The sequence below is a fragment of the Odontesthes bonariensis genome, chromosome 12 (assembly GCF_027942865.1).
Source record: "Odontesthes bonariensis isolate fOdoBon6 chromosome 12, fOdoBon6.hap1, whole genome shotgun sequence".
NCBI classification, from domain to species: Eukaryota; Metazoa; Chordata; class Actinopteri; order Atheriniformes; family Atherinopsidae; genus Odontesthes; species Odontesthes bonariensis.
Genome location: NC_134517.1, coordinates 37614469 through 37637516, shown reverse-complemented (window position 1 = coordinate 37637516; position 23048 = coordinate 37614469). Strand labels below are relative to the sequence as shown.

Genomic DNA, 23048 nt, shown 5'->3' with positions numbered 1-23048 from the left:
AAGACTTCTGCTGGTAATCACCATGGCAACAGGAAAGCTGTTAACCTGCTGAGCTTTCTAAAGACCAAGTAAGACCTGGAAAAAACACCTCGAATCAAGATGAGCTGAAGAGGAGACGTCCAGGATGCAGAGCAGCAACAAAATGGAGACAAAGGAGGAGGAAGTTTAAACCATTTCTTCTCCTGATCATCAGGGGAAATGTGAGCTCACTGGTGGATAAAATGGACCTGGCTGCAGGAACAGCTCTAACAGCTCTCTGCTCAGCTCTAAGACTATCCGGGCAGACAGAGACTGCAGACAGAGCGCTAACAGGAAAGGAGGAGGATCACAGAGCTGGTTAACAACAGTCTCTGGAGTCTCTGCAGCCCAGATGTTGAACTGCTGGCTGGGAGCTTCTGTCCATGTTGTCTGCTGAGAGAGTTCACCTGAGTTACCTGCTGATGCTGTGTGTGACATCATCAGTTACCTGCTGACGCTGTCTGTGACATCATCAGTTACCTGCTGATGCTGTGTGTGACATCATCAGTTACCTGCTGACGCTGTCTGTGACATCATCAGCTGAGCTGTTGCTAAGCTACAGAAACAACAGGCCAACCCACTGATGGAGACCTCTGAAGGTTTGTCAGCTGGTTTATGTTTTATTCTGTTATCTGTAACAGCAGCTGATCTTTGATACTAATTAATTCTGCAGGGATAATATTTATATATAATTTGTTACTGAATTGAACCTTTCTCCGATTCGTAACGGAATGCAGTGAACTCGTCTTCCTCTATAGAGTCATTTCCACATTGACATGCATGAAAACAGGAATCTGTGACCCAGTTGTAACTGAAACAAACATTTCTGTGAACCTGTTAAATGTTCCTTCCCTCTGACTTTGGGCTGGGCCTCCTGCAGATGAGGGCGGATGGTTTGAATGCCCGGTGGGACGGCCTCGCACCACAGCTGTAAATGTGTTTTTCATGCTCTCAGCGCAGCAGAGCGATGGGGGGGCACTTTGGTCCGTCCATTCAGGGGTCAAGGTTGTCCTGTTTGACAGCAGAGGCTTCAGTCTGATCTGTCACACTGCTGCTCACAGCACAAACATGGAGGAGTGTTTCACTGTTGGTGAGGAGCTGTAGGCTCATCCTGTGCTCAGGTATAAATCTCTGTGACATGTTGAAGGATGTTTCCCTTCCTAAAAGTCATCTGGAGGAAGATTCTCTGGTGTGGAGGTTGCTTTAAAGGGACTTTGACACATTATCCCACACTGCAGAGATCAGAAATGGAATCTCTAAATATTTCAGATTTAACTGACCTTAGTTTAAAGGTGACCAGGCCCCAGCACAGCCCTCTGATAGGTCCCCCGAACCCAACCTGAACCTGCCAAAATTAGCTGGCTGGTTGCTGGAATGTTGGCAGTTGCTTAGCATTAGCTAGCTTAGCTAGCTGCATTGTTTTTTTCCTTACGTCAACTCTGTCAGACCTGAACTCCAAATAATTTAATTTTAGAGGTTATTGAGATGACTAGCAAAAAAAGTAAGTGAGGGAAAGCCTAGGCTACATATTTTATTCAATTAGAAAAGTGTAAGTTCAATTATCATACATATAATAAAGTGTTATTAAACTGGGAAGAGAAGACATGGCAGCTCTTAAAACAGATCTGACCCCGACGCCGTGTTTCTGCCTCAGAGAATCAGATGGATGTAATATTCCATCTGCACGCAGGCTCTTTGTCCGCCGACCTCAGAGCGAGTCTGCGGAGCAGGAAAACTGGAGCTGTGGTTCGGAGAGCCATCGTTGGGATTCTGTTTGGAACAAGAGGAGCCTGTGATGGTACAGCTGCAGAGAAACATCTGGACTTCATCATCATTATTCCTCTCATTTTACACACACAAAGCCACAGTACATCTGAAGTGCTTCCAGGAAGTAGTCAGATCCTTTTTCAGCCAGGTTTACAGTCCCGTTGTGTGGGGCACAAACCCTTGGGATGTCCTTCAAGAAGCCTGGAGAAATATTCCTGAAGACTTGAAACATCTGCAGATATTCACTTTAAAGCTGCTCAGAACTGAACTAACTCTGGTTCTGCCTCAGATTCTGGGTTTATGTTCATGTTGGAACATGTTTCAGTGAATCTCTGCAGCTGCTTCCTGTTTTTACTGTAAATTTATAAAGAAATGAAGCTGCTCAGCTGATCTTTTTGCTCTTTTTCTTTTCTTTATGGTGAAAAGTCTTTTTCATTCTGATGAACAACTAATTAATCACACTGGCTGATGTTTTTGAAATCTTTAAACACATTTAAAGGAGGTTATTCCTGTTTTTCTACAACACAAACAGGAATATTCTTCCTCAGCACAGCAAGTGAAGGAGGAGGGAGCCCCCTGCTGGACACAAGGTGTCATTGCAGCTGTGATTTTATATAAATATTAAATATTCACGGTTGAATAAAAATGAAAACAGTATTTCATGTCGTAGCGTAAACAACCAAACCTGATGTACAGAGAGGTGCTGGAAGTGTTAAAGCCTCTTTCTGTCAGCTGCACTCTGAATTTAATGTCAACTTTTCATTAACAAACATTCAAAAGTTCCGACTCTCTGAGTTCGCTGCAGATTAAACATTAACCTGGTGGAATTATTATAATACAATAATAATTCTATCATAATATGGCATTTTATTTTCATTCTAAAGTTTTTAAATGAAATAATTTTATAATTTGTTATTTTATAGATGTTTTAATATCTGAATCATTTTCTTTATAAAATAAAACTGATTTATTTCCTAAATTTCTGTGTATTTTTGCTTTGTTATGCGGATTATTCTTTTAATGAAAGTTGGTGAATACGAGTTTTTCCCATTTCATACATTTTTGGGTCATTTATCAGCATATTGATTGATTTATTCAGCCATTTATCTTCGTATTTCTCTTGTATTTTGTCAGTTTCTGTTCAACATGAAAAACGACGTAAAAAATGTTAAATTAAATCAGAGCAAAAAGATGAGACACAGTTACACGGCAGGAAGGTTCCAGAATGTTCTGATGGGTTATCGAAGTGACAGATGTGGACAGATGTGTGAATAAAAGGAGCCGAACAACAGTTGAATGATTGCACACGTGTTTATGAAAAAGCATTTAATATAACACAAATGCTGGTTACTGTTTAACATATATTACGGCACTGATATAGTTTAAGTACTTGGCTAAATAAAAGTGAATTACGTTGAATTTTTTTTCTCTTTTCTTTCATTTTTTTTAAAACAAAGAACAGAAATATGACAGCTGTCAGACTTTGAATCTAACATTTGGCTCCAGGTTTTTCATAGTGGCTACAGTCATCACACGTCTGCTTCACAGTCCAACATCTGGGTCAGGGTCTAGGGTCTGGGTCTGGGTCTAGGGTCTGGGTCTGGGCCAGGGTCTAGGGTCTGGGTCTGGGCCAGGGTCTAGGGTCTGGGTCTTGGTCTAGGGTCTGGGTCTAGGTCTGGGCCAGGGTCTAGGGTCTGGGTCTGGGTCTAGGGTCTGGGTCTGGGGTTCGGGGTCAGGGTAAGGTGTCAGGGTCTGGGTCTGGGCCAGGGTCTAGGGTCTGGGTCTGGGTCTAGGGTCTGGGTGTGGGCCAGGGTCTAGGGTCTGGGTCTGGGCCAGGGTCTAGGGTCTGGGTCTGGGCTAGGGTCTGGGTCTGGGGTTCGGGGTCAGGGTAAGGTGTCAGGGTCTGGGTCTGGGCCAGGGTCTAGGGTCTGGGTCTGGGTCTAGGGTCTGGGTCTGGGCCAGGGTCTAGGGTCTGGGTCTGGGTCTAGGGTCTGGGTCTGGGCCAGGGTCTAGGGTCTGGGTCTGGGTCTAGGGTCTGGGTCTGGGCCAGGGTCTAGGGTCTGGGTCTGGGCCAGGGTCTAGATCTGGGCTAGGGTCTGGGCTAGGGTCTGGGTCTGGGTCTAGGGTCTGGGTCTGGGCTAGGGTCTAGGGTCTGGGTCAGGGTCTAGGGTCTGGGTCTGGGCCAGGGTCTAGGGTCTGGGTCAGGGTCAGGGTCTAGAGTCTGGGGTCAGGTGTCAGGGTTAGGGTCTAGGGTCTGGGGTTCGGGGTCTAGGGTCTGGGCCAGGGTCTGGGGTCAGGTGTCAAGTGTCAGGGTCGGGGTTAGGGTCACGGTCTGGGTCAGTGTCTTGGGTCTGGAGTCAGGGTCTAGGGTCTGGGTCTGGGGTCAGGGTCGGGGTTAGGGTCACGGTCTGGGTCAGTGTCTTGGGTCTGGAGTCAGGGTCTAGGGTCAGGGTCTGGGTCAGGGGGCCACACCAATCTGTGGGCGTTGCAGTGAAGTGGTGACCGGGTCCGGTTCAGGGCCTGGGTCAGGGGTCTGGGTCCGGTTCAGGTGTCTGGGGTCAGGTATCAGGGTCAGGGGAAAGTTCAAATACTGAGGTCCTGCAGAGCCGCAGGAATCCACGGAAGCTGCCGAGTTGCTGCTGAAGCTGCTCAGCTTCATGAAACCGTCCACGTTGCTTCTGTAGTGATGAGACAATAAAGACCTAAAGTCTGAAAGCACCAAGAACACCAGAACTCTGCTGGCTCAGTTCCATCCAGCCGGACTAAAGACTGCGGTCCGAGTTTAAAGCACCGAGAGATGAGCTGAAGTGTCTGTGTTTACCTGTGTGTGTTTACCTGTGTCTGTGTTTACCTGTCTGTGTTTACCTGTGTGTGTGTTTACCTGTGTCTGTGTTTACCTGTGTGTGTTTACCTGTGTCTGTGTTTACCTGTGTGTGTGTTTACCTGTGTGTGTTTACCTGTGTGTGTTTACCTGTGTGTGTTTACCTGTCTGTGTTTACCTGTGTGTGTTTACCTGTCTGTGTTTACCTGTGTGTGTGTTTACCTGTGTGTGTGTTTACCTGTCTGTGTTTACCTGTCTGTGTTTACCTGTGTGTGTGTTTACCTGTGTCTGTGTTTACCTGTCTGTGTTTACCTGTGTCTGTGTTTACCTGTGTCTGTGTTTACCTGTGTCTGTGTTTACCTGTCTGTGTTTACCTGTCTGTGTTTACCTGTGTGTGTGTTTACCTGTGTCTGTGTTTACCTGTCTGTGTTTACCTGTGTCTGTGTTTACCTGTCTGTGTTTACCTGTCTGTGTGTTTACCTGTCTGTGTGTTTACCTGTCTGTGTTTACCTGTGTCTGTGTTTACCTGTGTGTGTGTTTACCTGTCTGTGTTTACCTGTCTGTGTGTTTACCTGTCTGTGTGTTTACCTGTCTGTGTTTACCTGTGTCTGTGTTTATCTGTCTGTGTTTACCTGTCTGTGTGTTTACCTGTGTCTGTGTTTACCTGTCTGTGTGTTTACCTGTCTGTGTGTTTACCTGTCTGTGTGTTTACCTGTCTGTGTTTACCTGTGTCTGTGTTTACCTGTCTGTGTTTACCTGTCTGTGTGTTTACCTGTGTCTGTGTTTACCTGTGTCTGTGTTTACCTGTCTGTGTTTACCTGTGTCTGTGTTTACCTGTCTGTGTTTACCTGTGTCTGTGTTTACCTGTCTGTGTTTACCTGTCTGTGTTTACCTGTGTGTGTTTACCTGTCTGTGTTTACCTGTGTCTGTGTTTACCTGTCTGTGTTTACCTGTGTGTGTGTTTACCTGTCTGTGTGTTTACCTGTCTGTGTTTACCTGTGTCTGTGTTTACCTGTCTGTGTGTTTACCTGTGTCTGTGTTTACCTGTGTCTGTGTTTACCTGTCTGTGTGTTTACCTGTCTGTGTGTTTACCTGTCTGTGTTTACCTGTGTCTGTGTTTACCTGTGTCTGTGTTTACCTGTCTGTGTTTACCTGTGTCTGTGTTTACCTGTGTCTGTGTTTACCTGTCTGTGTTTACCTGTGTCTGTGTTTACCTGTGTCTGTGTTTACCTGTGTCTGTGTTTACCTGTCTGTGTTTACCTGTCTGTGTTTACCTGTCTGTGTTTACCTGTCTGTGTTTACCTGTGTGTGTTTACCTGTGTCTGTGTTTACCTGTGTGCGTTTACCTGTGTGTGTTTACCTGTGTCTGTGTTTACCTGTCTGTGTTTACCTGTCTGTGTGTTTACCTGTGTCTGTGTTTACCTGTGTCTGTGTTTACCTGTCTGTGTTTACCTGTGTCTGTGTTTACCTGTCTGTGTTTACCTGTGTCTGTGTTTACCTGTCTGTGTTTACCTGTCTGTGTTTACCTGTGTCTGTGTTTACCTGTCTGTGTTTACCTGTGTGTGTGTTTACCTGTCTGTGTGTTTACCTGTCTGTGTTTACCTGTGTCTGTGTTTACCTGTCTGTGTGTTTACCTGTGTCTGTGTTTACCTGTCTGTGTGTTTACCTGTCTGTGTGTTTACCTGTCTGTGTTTACCTGTGTCTGTGTTTACCTGTGTCTGTGTTTACCTGTCTGTGTTTACCTGTGTCTGTGTTTACCTGTGTCTGTGTTTACCTGTCTGTGTTTACCTGTGTCTGTGTTTACCTGTGTCTGTGTTTACCTGTGTCTGTGTTTACCTGTCTGTGTTTACCTGTCTGTGTTTACCTGTCTGTGTTTACCTGTCTGTGTTTACCTGTGTGTGTTTACCTGTGTCTGTGTTTACCTGTGTGTGTTTACCTGTGTGTGTTTACCTGTCTGTGTGTTTACCTGTCTGTGTTTACCTGTGTGTGTGTTTACCTGTCTGTGTGTTTACCTGTGTGTGTTTACCTGTGTGCGTTTACCTGTGTGTGTTTACCTGTCTGTGTGTTTACCTGTCTGTGTTTACCTGTGTGTGTGTTTACCTGTCTGTGTTTACCTGTGTGCGTTTACCTGTGTGTGTTTACCTGTGTGTGTTTACCTGTGTGTGTTTACCTGTGTGTGTTTACCTGTCTGTGTTTACCTGTGTGTGTTTACCTGTCTGTGTTTACCTGTGTGCGTTTACCTGTCTGTGTTTACCTGTGTGTGTTTACCTGTGTGTGTTTACCTGTCTGTGTTTACCTGTCTGTGTTTACCTGTGTGTGTTTACCTGTCTGTGTTTACCTGTGTGTGTTTACCTGTCTGTGTTTACCTGTGTGTGTTTACCTGTGTGTGTTTACCTGTCTGTGTTTACCTGTGTGCGTTTACCTGTCTGTGTTTACCTGTGTGCGTTTACCTGTCTGTGTTTACCTGTCTGTTTACCTGTCTGTGTTTACCTGTCTGTGTTTACCTGTCTGTGTTTACCTGTGTGTGTTTACCTGTCTGTGTTTACCTGTGTCTGTTTACCTGTGTCTGTTTACCTGTCTGTGTTTACCTGTCTGTGTTTACCTGCTCGGCTTCAGACTCCTGCTGGTTTTTAAACTATTTCCTGATTCAAACATTTACTGATGACAGCCAATAATAATCCAGTACTGATGTGACATCCTCAGCCAGGACAACCGGCCGCAGGGCCGCTGTAATTTGTGCTTTAAAGGTTAAGTTATCACCTTTAAAGGTAGAGAAACCAGCTTCCAGCAGCAGGTGGCTCCTGGCTGAGGATCAGAAATCTAACTTCTGTCTTTAATCACATCAAAGCAACGCTGCTTTATTCTGTTTCTGACTTTAAACGACTTCAAGTGCCTTAAAAACTTTATAAAAATGTAAAAATTATCTTTTTAGAGCTTCCCTTTAGCTGTTTTCAGCCGTTTCCTTTCAATGACTCACGCACTTAGTGTCATGTTAACCTGCTCAAAGCGACGGAGCTCAGTTCGACTGGATGGAAATAACCAAGAGCAGCTCGGATGTGTCTCCTTTTCTTTCCAAAGTTTCCTAAAGCAGATAAAATCATGTGACCAGTTCCCAACATGGCTGCCGCTGCATCATTTCACCCAGCGAGGGCTGGAGCCTAGTGGCTGGTAGTGGTATTGCACTTTAAGGCACTTCCATGACTGCATCCTTTTTTTTTTTGTTTAATCAGTCTGTGGGAACAAAGGAGGAAAACTGGGTTTTAAAACCTCTGAAGCGCATCCAGCAGAACCTGAGAGCGGGAAGCGTCACAGGATGAAACGTCTTTACGTGCTTGTGCTCGCCCTGAGCGAGTCTGAAACGCTTCCTTCCTGATGGCGTTGCCTCGTGTCTCCTGAGTGTTTCCTGGCTTCAGAAGAATGAGCCGACGCCGGTGGCGTGGCGTGGCGTGGCGGTGGGGGCATCATTCAACCGTCCTGCAGCTTTGGTCATCAGTTTGTTGCAGGATGAGCACAGACGGCGAGGTTCAGAGTCCGAGCGGCGCTCTGCACAGCGAGCGCTCACAGGCGGGAAATAATCTCAATAACGGTCTGTTTGTACTGCATACAGATGAAGGCGTGCGCGGCCGCACTGTGCACGTGTCGGGTTTTAAGAGCCGAAGCAGATCAGCACCTTACAAAAGATAAATATACACTTACATCGAGCAGTTCATTTAAAATAAAGATGACGTCATCCGTGATGAAGCTCATCTGAAGGCACAGCTGATTCCTCCACAGATTCCTGTCAGAGTTCAGAGTGATGGCGTCAAACTCCGGGTTCCCTTATAAAAAACGTCTTTGGCTGCGGCTGCATCCTGGTAAACGCACTTGTGAATTTATACTTCATTCTTCTCAACGTGTATCTTTGCTAAAGCAGCAGCTGAAAGCGGAGCAGACAGCGTATATGGTACACAGGGATATAATGTGCTATAATAAGACAACGTAAGCGGTGTGGATAAGCACAGATACAGGCAAACTATACTGGATCCGTGCGGCGCGGCGGCGGCGAGCCGCTCTACTCCATCAGGTAGGCGGCGACGTCCAGAGCCGGAGCCACAAACCCTCTGTCGCTCTGAGGGGAGACACAGAAGATACAGAAACATCACAAAGCTGTCTGTGTTTACCTGTCTGTGTTTACCTGTCTGTGTTTACCTGTGTCTGTGTTTACCTGTATGTGTTTACCTGTATGTGTTTACCTGTCTGTGTTTACCTGTCTGTGTTTACCTGTGTCTGTGTTTACCTGTATGTGTTTACCTGTCTGTGTTTACCTGTCTGTGTTTACCTGTGTCTGTGTTTACCTGTGTGTGTGTTTACCTGTGTCTGTGTTTACCTGTCTCTGTGTTTACCTGTGTCTGTGTTTACCTGTGTCTGTGTTTACCTGTCTGTGTTTACCTGTGTGTGTGTTTACCTGTGTGTGTTTACCTGTGTGTGTGTTTACCTGTGTGTGTGTTTACCTGTCTGTGTTTACCTGTCTGTGTTTACCTGTGTCTGTGTTTACCTGTGTCTGTGTTTACCTGTGTCTGTGTTTACCTGTCTCTGTGTTTACCTGTGTCTGTGTTTATCTGTGTCTGTGTTTACCTGTGTCTGTGTTTACCTGTGTGTGTGTTTACCTGTCTGTGTTTACCTGTCTGTGTTTACCTGTGTGTGTGTTTACCTGTCTGTGTTTACCTGTGTCTGTGTTTACCTGTCTGCGTTTACCTGTGTCTGTGTTTACCTGTCTGCGTTTACCTGTGTCTGCGTTTACCTGTGTCTGTGTTTACCTGTGTCTGTGTTTACCTGTCTGCGTTTACCTGTGTCTGTGTTTACCTGTGTCTGTGTTTACCTGTGTGTGTTTACCTGTGTGTGTTTACCTGTATGTGTTTACCTGTGTCTGTGTTTACCTGTGTGCGTTTACCTGTGTGTGTGTTTACCTGTGTGTGTTTACCTGTGTGTGTGTTTACCTGTGTGTGTGTTTACCTGTCTGTGTGTTTACCTGTCTGTGTGTTTACCTGTCTGTGTTTACCTGTGTCTGTGTTTACCTGTCTGTGTTTACCTGTCTGTGTTTACCTGTGTCTGTGTTTACCTGTCTGCGTTTACCTGTCTGTGTTTACCTGTCTGTGTGTTTACCTGTCTGTGTTTACCTGTGTCTGTGTTTACCTGTGTCTGTGTTTACCTGTCTGTGTTTACCTGTCTGTGTTTACCTGTGTCTGTGTTTACCTGTGTCTGTGTTTACCTGTCTGCGTTTACCTGTCTGCGTTTACCTGTCTGTGTTTACCTGTCTGTGTTTACCTGTCTGCGTTTACCTGTGTCTGTGTTTACCTGTGTGTGTGTTTACCTGTGTGTCTGTTTATCTGTGTCTGTGTTTACCTGTGTGCGTTTACCTGTGTGTGTGTTTACCTGTGTCTGTGTTTACCTGTGTCTGTGTTTACCTGTGTCTGTGTTTACCTGTCTGTGTTTACCTGTCTATGTGTTTACCTGTGTCTGTGTTTACCTGTGTGTGTTTACCTGTGTGTGTTTACCTGTGTCTGTGTTTACCTGTCTGTGTTTACCTGTGTCTGTGTTTACCTGTGTCTGTGTTTACCTGTGTGTGTGTTTACCTGTCTGTGTTTACCTGTGTGTGTTTACCTGTGTGTGTTTACCTGTATGTGTTTACCTGTATGTGTTTACCTGTCTGTGTTTACCTGTGTCTGCGTTTACCTGTCTGCGTTTACCTGTGTCTGTGTTTACCTGTGTCTGTGTTTACCTGTCTGCGTTTACCTGTGTCTGTGTTTACCTGTGTCTGTGTTTACCTGTCTGCGTTTACCTGTGTCTGTGTTTACCTGTCTGCGTTTACCTGTGTCTGTGTTTACCTGTCTGCGTTTACCTGTGTCTGTGTTTACCTGTCTGTGTTTACCTGTGTCTGTGTTTACCTGTGTCTGTGTTTACCTGTGTCTGTGTTTACCTGTGTCTGTGTTTACCTGTCTGTGTTTACCTGTGTCTGTGTTTACCTGTGTCTGTGTTTACCTGTGTCTGTGTTTACCTGTGTCTGTGTTTACCTGTCTGTGTTTACCTGTGTCTGTGTTTACCTGTGTCTGTGTTTACCTGTGTCTGTGTTTACCTGTGTCTGTGTTTACCTGTGTCTGTGTTTACCTGTCTGCGTTTACCTGTCTGCGTTTACCTGTGTCTGTGTTTACCTGTGTCTGTGTTTACCTGTCTGCGTTTACCTGTGTCTGTGTTTACCTGTGTCTGTGTTTACCTGTCTGCGTTTACCTGTGTCTGTGTTTACCTGTCTGTGTTTACCTGTGTCTGTGTTTACCTGTCTGTGTTTACCTGTGTCTGTGTTTACCTGTCTGTGTTTACCTGTGTCTGTGTTTACCTGTGTCTGTGTTTACCTGTGTCTGTGTTTACCTGTGTCTGTGTTTACCTGTCTGTGTTTACCTGTCTGTGTTTACCTGTGTCTGTGTTTACCTGTGTCTGTGTTTACCTGTGTCTGTGTTTACCTGTCTGTGTTTACCTGTGTCTGTGTTTACCTGTGTCTGTGTTTACCTGTGTCTGTGTTTACCTGTCTGCGTTTACCTGTGTCTGTGTTTACCTGTCTGTGTTTACCTGTGTCTGTGTTTACCTGTCTGTGTTTACCTGTGTCTGTGTTTACCTGTCTGTGTTTACCTGTGTCTGTGTTTACCTGTGTCTGTGTTTACCTGTCTGTGTTTACCTGTGTCTGTGTTTACCTGTGTCTGTGTTTACCTGTGTGTGTTTACCTGTCTGTGTTTACCTGTGTCTGTGTTTACCTGTGTGTGTTTACCTGTGTCTGTGTTTACCTGTGTCTGTGTTTACCTGTGTCTGTGTTTACCTGTGTCTGTGTTTACCTGTCTGTGTTTACCTGTGTCTGTGTTTACCTGTGTCTGTGTTTACCTGTGTCTGTGTTTACCTGTGTCTGTGTTTACCTGTCTGTGTTTACCTGTCTGTGTTTACCTGTGTCTGTGTTTACCTGTGTCTGTGTTTACCTGTGTCTGTGTTTACCTGTGTCTGTGTTTACCTGTCTGCGTTTACCTGTCTGCGTTTACCTGTGTCTGTGTTTACCTGTGTCTGTGTTTACCTGTCTGCGTTTACCTGTGTCTGTGTTTACCTGTGTCTGTGTTTACCTGTCTGCGTTTACCTGTCTGCGTTTACCTGTCTGCGTTTACCTGTCTGTGTTTACCTGTCTGCGTTTACCTGTGTCTGTGTTTACCTGTCTGTGTTTACCTGTGTCTGTGTTTACCTGTCTCTGTGTTTACCTGTGTCTGTGTTTACCTGTGTCTGTGTTTACCTGTCTGTGTTTACCTGTGTCTGTGTTTACCTGTGTCTGTGTTTACCTGTCTGTGTTTACCTGTCTGTGTTTACCTGTGTCTGTGTTTACCTGTGTCTGTGTTTACCTGTCTGTGTTTACCTGTGTCTGTGTTTACCTGTGTCTGTGTTTACCTGTGTCTGTGTTTACCTGTGTCTGTGTTTACCTGTCTGTGTTTACCTGTCTGTGTTTACCTGTGTCTGTGTTTACCTGTGTCTGTGTTTACCTGTGTCTGTGTTTACCTGTCTGTGTTTACCTGTGTCTGTGTTTACCTGTCTGTGTTTACCTGTCTGTGTTTACCTGTGTCTGTGTTTACCTGTGTCTGTGTTTACCTGTGTCTGTGTTTACCTGTGTCTGTGTTTACCTGTCTGTGTTTACCTGTCTGTGTTTACCTGTCTGTGTTTACCTGTGTCTGTGTTTACCTGTCTGTGTTTATCTGTGTCTGTGTTTACCTGTCTGTGTTTACCTGTGTCTGTGTTTACCTGTCTGTGTTTACCTGTGTCTGTGTTTACCTGTGTCTGTGTTTACCTGTGTCTGTGTTTACCTGTCTGTGTTTACCTGTGTCTGTGTTTACCTGTGTCTGTGTCTGGTAGTGCTGAATGTTGCTCGAGTGGTCTGTGGACGCCATGCTGAGCGCCGCAGTCAGAGGGTCGATGTTGGCGCTCTCTGGGCTGACGGCTGATGTGCTCCCCTCGCTGCGACCCCACTGGGAGTAGCCGGACCCCTGAGGAGCCTGATCCAGGGGGGCGTTGGCCCCGCTGAAGTGCTGCTCGTACATGCAGCTGCTCTGAAGGGCCGCCGGACCCCCCTGCTCAGCGTGGTTCAGTCTGGTGACGCCCCGCGGCCACAGTCCGGTACACGGGAATGTTTGGCTCTCTGGGTTCTGGCCCCGGAAGGCCGGCACCGCCTCGTGTCCGTTCTGCAGGACGCCGGCGTGCGGCAGCGGCTGCTGGCTCTGAGGCCACTGCTGCAGCGAGCCGTTGTGCGTCTCAAACGGCCGACTCTCCTGAAGGCGGGGAGTCGGGAAGCCGACGGGGAGCGTGGACGTGCTCGGGGGACTAAAGTATTTGCGAGGACCGAGGGGCCGCAGAATGTCGGCGACGGCCGGCGCCGCACCGCGGGCTTGTTGAGCAGAGCTCTGCAGCAGCTGGTGTGGCTGCTGGACGCGAGCAGAACCGCCCTGAGGGCAGGACTGGAAAGGAGTGAAATCTGCTGACATGGTTGGAACAGTGAGCTCCGGCAGCTCTATGGACGGGCTGAAGATGTCCTGCAGCTGCAGCTGCTGCAGCGGCGGCAGCCCGCCGTCAGCCTGACCCACCGCCGGACTCTGGGGGGACAGTTTCTGGTTCCTGCCCACCACCTGAGCCGAGTCCACCAGGCTTTGCTCCCGAGTCGCAGCGTAGAGGCCGTTCACCGGGGAGAAGGCGGCATCAGAAGCCTGGAACAGCGGCGGCTCACACGGGTCGGCGGACGGGAAGCTATCGATGCCTGAGAGGCAGCTGGCGGACACGTTGCTCAGACAGTCCTCTCCCGTCTCCTGGAACAAAGTGTCGATGTAGTCCAATATGTCGTTGGTGAAAATGCTGTCCAGCTCCGATCCGGCGCTCCTCTGCCGATCCTCCCCGTGACCGAATCTCTTGATGGCGTTTTCCCACTCCATCAGCTCTGTGTCCTCCATTTCCAGATGATCCAAAACTGCATCAAAGTCCCCGTTTTGCGTGCATTTCTCCAGGCTGTCGAGAAACGCCACGGCCGGCGGCTTGGCCTCGTCTTTCACCACCTCGCCCGCCGGGGCCTCGCTCTCCGGCCACGAGTCGCTGGCAAAACTGACCAAGGCGCGGCTGTCCATGAACACCTGGTCCACGGGCAGCGGAGGCTCCGCCGCCTGCGTGTAGACGTTTTGATCCTGTACCAGGAAGCAGTCCAGCAGGGAGCTGGGCGGCGTGTCCTTCTTCACGTCTTTGGCGCCGGACATTTTGTTGAACTGGAACTGCGTGACGTCGATGATGGGGCCCGTGTCATAGAGGATGGCCTCCCCCGTGGTGCAGCTGAAGGGCAGCGGCAGCCGGCGCTGCCGCAGACACTCCTCCCCCTCAGCATTCCTGCAACACAGTCCACATCACGCGTTACATCTCCGACACCAACGCCTCCCCGAGTCCTGGCAGCTGCTGTCGAGCTTATCAAAAAGGTCGAACACTCACGTCAAAGCCCTTTGGTACGCGATGATGAACTCCGGTCTTCCTCCTTTGTAGATCACCTTGGCGTTGGACTTCACCCACACCCAGGTTCCCAGCTTACTGAGGAGTCTGAACATCGTCAAACCGCTCTCACCTGTTTTAATCACTACAAACACAAACACAAACACACACTCAGATGAAGGAAACAGCAACACTCTTTGATGTTTTCACCCGCTAATCAGCTGATTTCTGACAACAAAAAGTTGCTAAAGTCACACCAATTTATCAAAGCAGAGATAAAACAGTTAGAGAAGGTGTTCTTACACCGGCTCGATGAGTTCAAAGGCTGTAAAAAGACTTAATAACGAGGAAAAAAAGCCTCTGATCAGGGATCACTGATGAAAAAGATGGACGGATGTGACCTGTGGAGTACCACAAGGCTCCGTGTTGGGCCCTAAGCTGTTTACATTGTACATCAATGATAAATGTGATGCGTTTTTTTAGGGCTGTAGCGATACACTAATCTTACGATACGATACGATACACTTATATCATTTTCTGGGGAAAAAATTTGAGCTCGTGTGTGATTTGACATGAATCGTCGCCGATTGGACCGGTGGTCCGACCTTTGAACCGGAAGGACAACACCGCCAGACAAACAGAAACAAACGAACATGTCAGAAACGTGAGAGCTGTGCACTTTATACAACATTTTTATTAACTAATTTATCACTGTTTTGTATAATGTGACCCCCTGGCATTGTATTGTATTACCTTGATGTTCGGTGTTTTCACTAATTGGAATGTCTGACTTTTCAATAAAGTTTGCTTAAAAAATAATAATAATAATAATAATAATAAAAAAAAACGATACTTTATCGGGAAACGAAATATCGATATATATCGCAGTATCGATAAAATTGCTCAGCCCTAGCGTCTATGATGTCAAAGTTCACTTATTTGCTGATGACACCGATTTATTTTGCTCCAACAAAAGGTTTGGAACAGCTTCTGAGTACAGTGGAAACAAAATCAGCACATTTAGTAAAAAGTCAAAATGATGATGAATAACGTAGAAACGGGATGACGATTTATGGGTGCGATAACTGACTATAAATCATGTTGGAAATGTTAAAACTGAAGATGTTTTGCAATAAAACATCGTTAAACTAATAGTTTATAGTGCCTAATAGTTCCATGCGTGTCTGAAAAATTAAGAATAAAGCCATCATCAGCGGGAACACCCGTTCAGCTGCTGGGTTTTAAAGGTTTGAAGCTTACTGCGCATATGGTTTTCAGCGCAGTACATCATATCAGCGGCGTGGATGAACTGGTAGCCGGAGCCTTTCGTGCACAGCTCAGTCTCGGAATAACCCAGGATGATCTTCCCCCTGAAACGACACAAAAAGACCAAACCTGAAGGTGAGTTTACAAAGACTCGCCGTTTGATTTCAGCCAATTAAAACCCCGTTTAAAACCCCGTGATAAACGGGAGCTCATTGGGAATCGATAATAACTAGGGGTGGGCGAAAAAAATCGATTCATGTACATAACGCGATTTTTTATGGGGTGATTTTAAAAATCGATCTTTCTCCCCTGAATCGATTTTTTCTTTTTTTTACCCTTGTCCTGTCCAGCATTATGGCAGCAGAATTGTAATCTGAATAAAGTTTATGCTAAACACATTTGCTCTGCCAAGGGAAGCTTTATCGATTATATTACATCATATCCATGTCCAGATAAACTTCATCAATTCATCACATTAAGTTATGTTAAAACTAGCCGACATTTGTGCTGTGTGGACATTTCAATTCATTTTGTAACTGTAAACTTTAAAAAATGCCTCTTTTTGTCTCAGTTGAAATAAATGTCAGCTTCTGGACTGACTGACACAGACTGATGTGCGTTGTTTATGGCAGTGGTTCCCAACCTTTTTTGGCCCGAGTACCCCCTCACACATACAACGCGTGCGATGATTCTCCAAAAGTAGAGCAACACAGTGGTTATTACATGAAAATCATTTTATTTAATATTTATAACTTGAACATAAAATTCTCAGGCTTTCTTTCTTTTTTTTTAACCTTAGTTGAATTCAACATAACAATAAAAAACATTTTCTTGTAATATAAATAATTAACCAAAATAGCATAAATACGACATCAAAATAATCTTCCTTTGTTATCCAACTTAAACAAGTAACATTTCTCTTTTTTTTAAGAATACATGAACATAACTCATTTCTCTCTCTTTTTAAGAATACATTAACAGGCCTAACTCATGTAACATTCATCACAAAACTGGAGTCTCCTTCATAAACAGTCCTCCATAAAAGTGTGACGCCTCAATAAATTTTTAAAAAAGAAATACTCCCCGTGTGCTGCGTACCCCCTGCAGTACCTCCGCGTACCACTAGGGGTACGCGTACCACAGTTTGGGAACCACTGGTTTATGGGAACGACATTCATTCTCGAAGTGTACGATTCAACTTGTTTGTTTTTTTAAGGAGGAAGAAAATTGCAATTACTGATTATATCGAATCCCAATACTTGGAGAATCGCAATTATCAAGAATCGTGATAGAAATCGAATCGTGACCAGAGCATATCGTCCCACCCCTAATAATAACCCACCTGCTATCAACACCACAGGGAGTGAAGTCCAGCTTGTGCTTGGTTTGAAAGAGGAGCATTTTGGCTCGGATCTCCACGATGGACGGAGGCTGGACGGGCATGGCGATGGCGAACAGAGCCAGCTGGTGCCGGCTCCCATTGTCCCTGGAAGGGTTTTGGCCGTGGAGGTACTTCAGTCGCCCCTGAAACTTCATAGCCTGTTTGGGGAAAAAAAGAAGAAGACGCATCACAAACTGTTGTCACCGTCGGTCTTATCTGTGGTTATTCTTCATCCGTTGGGTTCAGACGCACCAGGAAGCCGGAGGAGTTGTCCAGCAGGCAGCGGAACCGACACACGAAGCTCCTCTCCAGGAAGGAGGAGTTCTCCGGGGGAAGCTGCTCTGGACTGTACATCACCATCTTATCACAGCTCTGCGACACTGAGGAGGCAGGAAGAGATAAACAGTCTGACTCCTGCTCAGCTGGAGAGACGAAAGTCTCAGGTTTCTCCAAAAAAAGCCTGTGAGCGACACACTTTTACAAAATAAAAGCCTGTGAGCAACAGACTTTTACAAAATAAAAGCCTGTGAGCGACAGACTTTTACAAAATAAAAGCCCGTGAGCTACAGACTTTTACAAAATAAAAGCCTGTGAGCAGCAGACTTTTACAAAATAAAAGCCTGTGAGCAACAGACTTTTCCAATCAGTCTGTACGACCTCACCTCGGTTAAACTACATGGATACACTTACGTTCTCCGTCCGCCGCCGCAGGCGTGGGGTTCAAAGCGAAGTGCAGCTGCTCTCTGAACAGGGTCCGATCGTCGGTGTGGATCAGCTCGAACACGCTCTGGTGGACCACGTCGGACTGCGAGCGCGGGACACAGAAACACTTAAAACTCCAACTCTGCTGAACTAAACTCACTTCAGACGTGACCAAACTCACCTGGTGGAAGCCGAGGTAGTCTTTGATGGTCGGAGAGGCGTAAAACACTAGGCCGTCCGATGTGACCACGACCACGAAGCCGTTCAGGGCCTGGAGAGGACACACATGCACAGGATGAGCCCAAGATGAGCCCAGCCCAGTCTCTAACTTCCACTTCATCCACTTTTATTGAAAGAGGTTTATTGAAAAATCTAGTTACTGCGTTAGTCTGACTAAAGCTGCTCAGAACAGCATCTGGTTTGTGGAGACGGGTGTTCGATCTGCTTCTGATTCAGAGTTAAAAATGCTGCTGGCGCCGGCGCTTACGCCACAGAATGAGCAGCATCTGGACGGTTTCCAGCTGTTTTTAATAACGCGTGCTGACTGACGGCGTCAGGAGGATCTTACCTGGAGCAACAGGTCTCCTTCAGAGAAGGCAGCGGCGTCCACGTTGGTCCCGTTCTGCCCGTTCACGCCCAGAGACAGCCGGCCGCCGTTACCGTTCTTCATGGTCGCTGCGCACAGACGGGGAGAAGAAAGAAGGTCAGCACAACATCTGCAGAGAGAACATAAACCTCGTCCATAACCGATGAAAAGCTGTAAAAGAGCCGATCACAGAGCTAACCCTAACCCTGCTGCCAAAACCTAAACCTAAACAAGAAAATGTGCTGCCAAAACCTAAACAAGAAAATGTGCTGCCAAAACCTAAACAAGAAAATGTGCTGCCAAAACCTAAACATGAAAATGTGCTGCCAAAACCAAAACCTAAACAAGAAAATGTGCTGCCAAAACCTAAACAAGAAAATGTGCTGCCAAAACCTAAACAAGAAAATGTGATGCCAAAACCTAAACAAGAAAATGTGCTGCCAAAACCTAAACATGAAAATGTGCTGCCAAAACCAAAACCTAAACAAGAAAATGTGCTGCCAAAACCTAAACAAGAAAATGTGCTGCCAAAACCAAAACCTAAACAAGAAAATGTGCTGCCAAAACCTAAACAAGAAAATGTGCTGCCAAAACCTAAACCTAAACAAGAAAATGTGCTGCCAAAACCTAAACCTAAACAAGAAAATGTGCTGCCAAAACCTAAACAAGAAAATGTGCTGCCAAAACCTAAACAAGAAAATGTGCTGCCAAAACCTAAACAAGAAAATGTGCTGCCAAAACCCAAACAAGAAAATGTACTGCCAAAACCTAAACAAGAAAATGTGCTGCCAAAACCAAAACAAGAAAATGTGCTGCCAAAACCTAAACAAGAAAATGTGCTGCCAAAACCTAAACAAGAAAATGTGCTGCCAAAACCAAAACCTAAACAAGAAAATGTGCTGCCAAAACCAAAACAAGAAAATGTGCTGCCAAAACCTAAACAAGAAAATGTGCTGCCAAAACCTAAACAAGAAAATGTGCTGCCAAAACCAAAACAAGAAAATGTGCTGCCAAAACCTAAACAAGACAATGTGCTGCCAAAACCAAAACAAGAAAATGTGCTGCCAAAACCTAAACAAGAAAATGTACTGCCAAAACCAAAACAAGAAAATGTGCTTCCAAAACCTAAACAAGAAAATGTGCTGCCAAAACCAAAACAAGAAAATGTGCTGCCAAAACCTAAACAAGACAATGTGCTGCCAAAACCAAAACAAGAAAATGTGCTGCCAAAACCTAAACAAGAAAATGTGCTGCCAAAACCAAAACAAGAAAATGTGCTGCCAAAACCTAAACAAGAAAATGTGCTGCCAAAACCTAAACATGAAAATGTGCTGCCAAAACCAAAACCTAAACAAGAAAATGTGCTGCCAAAACCAAAACAAGAAAATGTGCTGCCAAAACCTAAACAAGAAAATGTGCTGCCAAAACCTAAACAAGAAAATGTGCTGCCAAAACCAAAACAAGAAAATGTGCTGCCAAAACCTAAACAAGAAAATGTGCTGCCAAAACCAAAACCTAAACAAGAAAATGTGCTGCCAAAACCAAAACCTAAACAAGAAAATGTGCTGCCAAAACCTAAACAAGAAAATGTGCTGCCAAAACCAAAACCTAAACAAGAAAATGTGCTGCCAAAACCTAAACAAGAAAATGTGCTGCCAAAACAAAAACAAGAAAATGTGCTGCCAAAACCAAAACAAGAAAATGTGCTGCCAAAACCTAAACAAGAAAATGTGCTGCCAAAACCTAAACAAGAAAATGTGCTGCCAAAACCTAAACAAGAAAATGTGCTGCCAAAACCAAAACAAGAAAATGTGCTGCCAAAACCTAAACATGAAAATGTGCTGCCAAAACCTAAACATGAAAATGTGCTGCCAAAACCTAAACAAGAAAATGTGCTGCCAAAACCTAAACCTAAACAAGAAAATGTGCTGCCAAAACCTAAACATGAAAATGTGCTGCCAAAACCTAAACAAGAAAATGTGCTGCCAAAACCTAAACCTAAACAAGAAAATGTGCTGCCAAAACCTAAACAAGAAAATGTGCTGCCAAAACCAAAACCTAAACAAGAAAATGTGCTGCCAAAACCAAAACAAGAAAATGTGCTGCCAAAACCTAAACAAGAAAATATGCTGCCAAAACCTAAACAAGAAAATGTGCTGCCAAAACCTAAAGAAGAAGATGTGCTGCCAAAACCAAAACAAGAAAATGTGCTTCCAAAACCTAAACAAGAAAATGTGCTGCCAAAACCTAAACAAGAAAATGTGCTGCCAAAACCTAAACAAGAAAATGTGCTGCCAAAACCTAAACAAGAAAATGTGCTGCCAAAACCAAAACAAGAAAATGTGCTGCCAAAACCTAAACAAGAAAATGTGCTGCCAAAACCAAAACAAGAAAATGTGCTGCCAAAACCTAAACAAGAAAATGTACTGCCAAAACTTAAACAAGAAAATGTGCTGCCAAAACCTAAACATGAAAATGTGCTGCCAAAACCTAAACAAGAAAATGTACTGCCAAAACCTAAACAAGAAAATGTGCTGCCAAAACCTAAACATGAAAATGTGCTGCCAAAACCTAAACAAGAAAATGTGCTGCCAAAACCTAAACCTAAACAAGAAAATGTGCTGCCAAAACCTAAACAAGAAAATGTGCTGCCAAAACCAAAACCTAAACAAGAAAATGTGCTGCCAAAACCAAAACAAGAAAATGTGCTGCCAAAACCTAAACAAGAAAATATGCTGCCAAAACCTAAACAAGAAAATGTGCTGCCAAAACCTAAACAAGAAAATGTGCTGCCAAAACCTAAAGAAGAAGATGTGCTGCCAAAACCAAAACAAGAAAATGTGCTTCCAAAACCTAAACAAGAAAATGTGCTGCCAAAACCTAAACAAGAAAATGTGCTGCCAAAACCTAAACATGAAAATGTGCTGCCAAAACCTAAACAAGAAAATGTGCTGCCAAAACCTAAACCTAAACAAGAAAATGTGCTGCCAAAACCTAAACAAGACAATGTGCTGCCAAAACCTAAACAAGAAAATATGCTGCCAAAACCTAAACAAGAAAATGTGCTGCCAAAACCTAAACAAGAAAATGTGCTGCCAAAACCAAAACCTAAACAAGAAAATGTGCTGCCAAAACCAAAACAAGAAAATGTGCTTCCAAAACCTAAACAAGAAAATGTGCTGCCAAAACCTAAACAAGAAAATGTACTGCCAAAACCAAAACAAGAAAATGTGCTTCCAAAACCTAAACAAGAAAATGTGCTGCCAAAACCTAAACATGAAAATGTGCTGCCAAAACCTAAACAAGAAAATGTGCTGCCAAAACCTAAACATGAAAATGTGCTGCCAAAACCAAAACCTAAACAAGAAAATGTGCTGCCAAAACCAAAACAAGAAAATGTGCTTCCAAAACCTAAACAAGAAAATGTGCTGCCAAAACCTAAACAAGAAAATGTGCTGCCAAAACCAAAACAAGAAAATGTGCTGCCAAAACTTAAACAAGAAAATGTGCTGCCAAAACCTAAACAAGAAAATGTGCTGCCAAAACCTAAACAAGAAAATGTGCTGCCAAAACCTAAACAAGAAAATGTGCTGCCAAAACCAAAACAAGAAAATGTGCTGCCAAAACCTAAACAAGACAATGTGCTGCCAAAACCAAAACAAGAAAATGTGCTGCCAAAACCTAAACAAGAAAATGTACTGCCAAAACCAAAACAAGAAAATGTGCTTCCAAAACCTAAACAAGAAAATGTGCTGCCAAAACCAAAACAAGAAAATGTGCTGCCAAAACCTAAACAAGACAATGTGCTGCCAAAACCAAAACAAGAAAATGTGCTGCCAAAACCTAAACAAGAAAATGTGCTGCCAAAACCAAAACAAGAAAATGTGCTGCCAAAACCTAAACAAGAAAATGTGCTGCCAAAACCAAAACCTAAACAAGAAAATGTGCTGCCAAAACCAAAACAAGAAAATGTGCTGCCAAAACCTAAACAAGAAAATGTGCTGCCAAAACCTAAACAAGAAAATGTGCTGCCAAAACCAAAACAAGAAAATGTGCTGCCAAAACCTAAACAAGAAAATGTGCTGCCAAAACCAAAACCTAAACAAGAAAATGTGCTGCCAAAACCAAAACCTAAACAAGAAAATGTGCTGCCAAAACCTAAACAAGAAAATGTGCTGCCAAAACCAAAACCTAAACAAGAAAATGTGCTGCCAAAACCTAAACAAGAAAATGTGCTGCCAAAACAAAAACAAGAAAATGTGCTGCCAAAACCAAAACAAGAAAATGTGCTGCCAAAACCTAAACAAGAAAATGTGCTGCCAAAACCTAAACAAGAAAATGTGCTGCCAAAACCAAAACAAGAAAATGTGCTGCCAAAACCTAAACATGAAAATGTGCTGCCAAAACCTAAACATGAAAATGTGCTGCCAAAACCTAAACAAGAAAATGTGCTGCCAAAACCTAAACCTAAACAAGAAAATGTGCTGCCAAAACCTAAACATGAAAATGTGCTGCCAAAACCTAAACAAGAAAATGTGCTGCCAAAACCTAAACCTAAACAAGAAAATGTGCTGCCAAAACCTAAACAAGAAAATGTGCTGCCAAAACCAAAACCTAAACAAGAAAATGTGCTGCCAAAACCAAAACAAGAAAATGTGCTGCCAAAACCTAAACAAGAAAATATGCTGCCAAAACCTAAACAAGAAAATGTGCTGCCAAAACCTAAAGAAGAAGATGTGCTGCCAAAACCAAAACAAGAAAATGTGCTTCCAAAACCTAAACAAGAAAATGTGCTGCCAAAACCTAAACAAGAAAATGTGCTGCCAAAACCAAAACAAGAAAATGTGCTTCCAAAACCTAAACAAGAAAATGTGCTGCCAAAACCTAAACAAGAAAATGTGCTGCCAAAACCTAAACAAGAAAATGTGCTGCCAAAACCAAAACAAGAAAATGTGCTGCCAAAACCTAAACAAGAAAATGTACTGCCAAAA

The 23048-nt window shown here is 44.4% G+C and overlaps 1 protein-coding gene across 50 annotated transcripts in view; it reads right to left on the bottom strand.

The window, feature by feature from the left end:
* Nucleotides 1-3077: 3077 nt before the first annotated feature.
* The window catches only part of LOC142396995 (aryl hydrocarbon receptor-like), a 58723-nt gene continuing 38752 nt past the window's right edge, over nucleotides 3078-23048 (bottom strand). The window contains exons 3-15 of one of the 50 annotated variants that reach the window (XM_075480349.1): nucleotides 18040-18146; nucleotides 17653-17742; nucleotides 17460-17574; nucleotides 17022-17149; nucleotides 16731-16927; nucleotides 15383-15492; nucleotides 14126-14267; nucleotides 12499-14026; nucleotides 6443-8714; nucleotides 6149-6318; nucleotides 4889-6028; nucleotides 4771-4844; nucleotides 3078-4696 (exon numbers count right to left, since the gene is read on the bottom strand). In XM_075480349.1, the coding sequence (XP_075336464.1) occupies nucleotides 8658-8714; nucleotides 12499-14026; nucleotides 14126-14267; nucleotides 15383-15492; nucleotides 16731-16927; nucleotides 17022-17149; nucleotides 17460-17574; nucleotides 17653-17742; nucleotides 18040-18146 (2474 nt within the window). In that variant the 3' untranslated portion in view covers nucleotides 3078-4696; nucleotides 4771-4844; nucleotides 4889-6028; nucleotides 6149-6318; nucleotides 6443-8657. Of the gene's footprint in view, nucleotides 4729-4770; nucleotides 6045-6074; nucleotides 6319-6442; nucleotides 8715-12498; nucleotides 14027-14125; nucleotides 14268-15382; nucleotides 15493-16730; nucleotides 16928-17021; nucleotides 17150-17459; nucleotides 17575-17652; nucleotides 17743-18039; nucleotides 18147-23048 lie in introns of all 50 variants that reach the window. The other 49 variants (XM_075480357.1, XM_075480336.1, XM_075480347.1 and 46 more) reach the window with 49 other exon arrangements.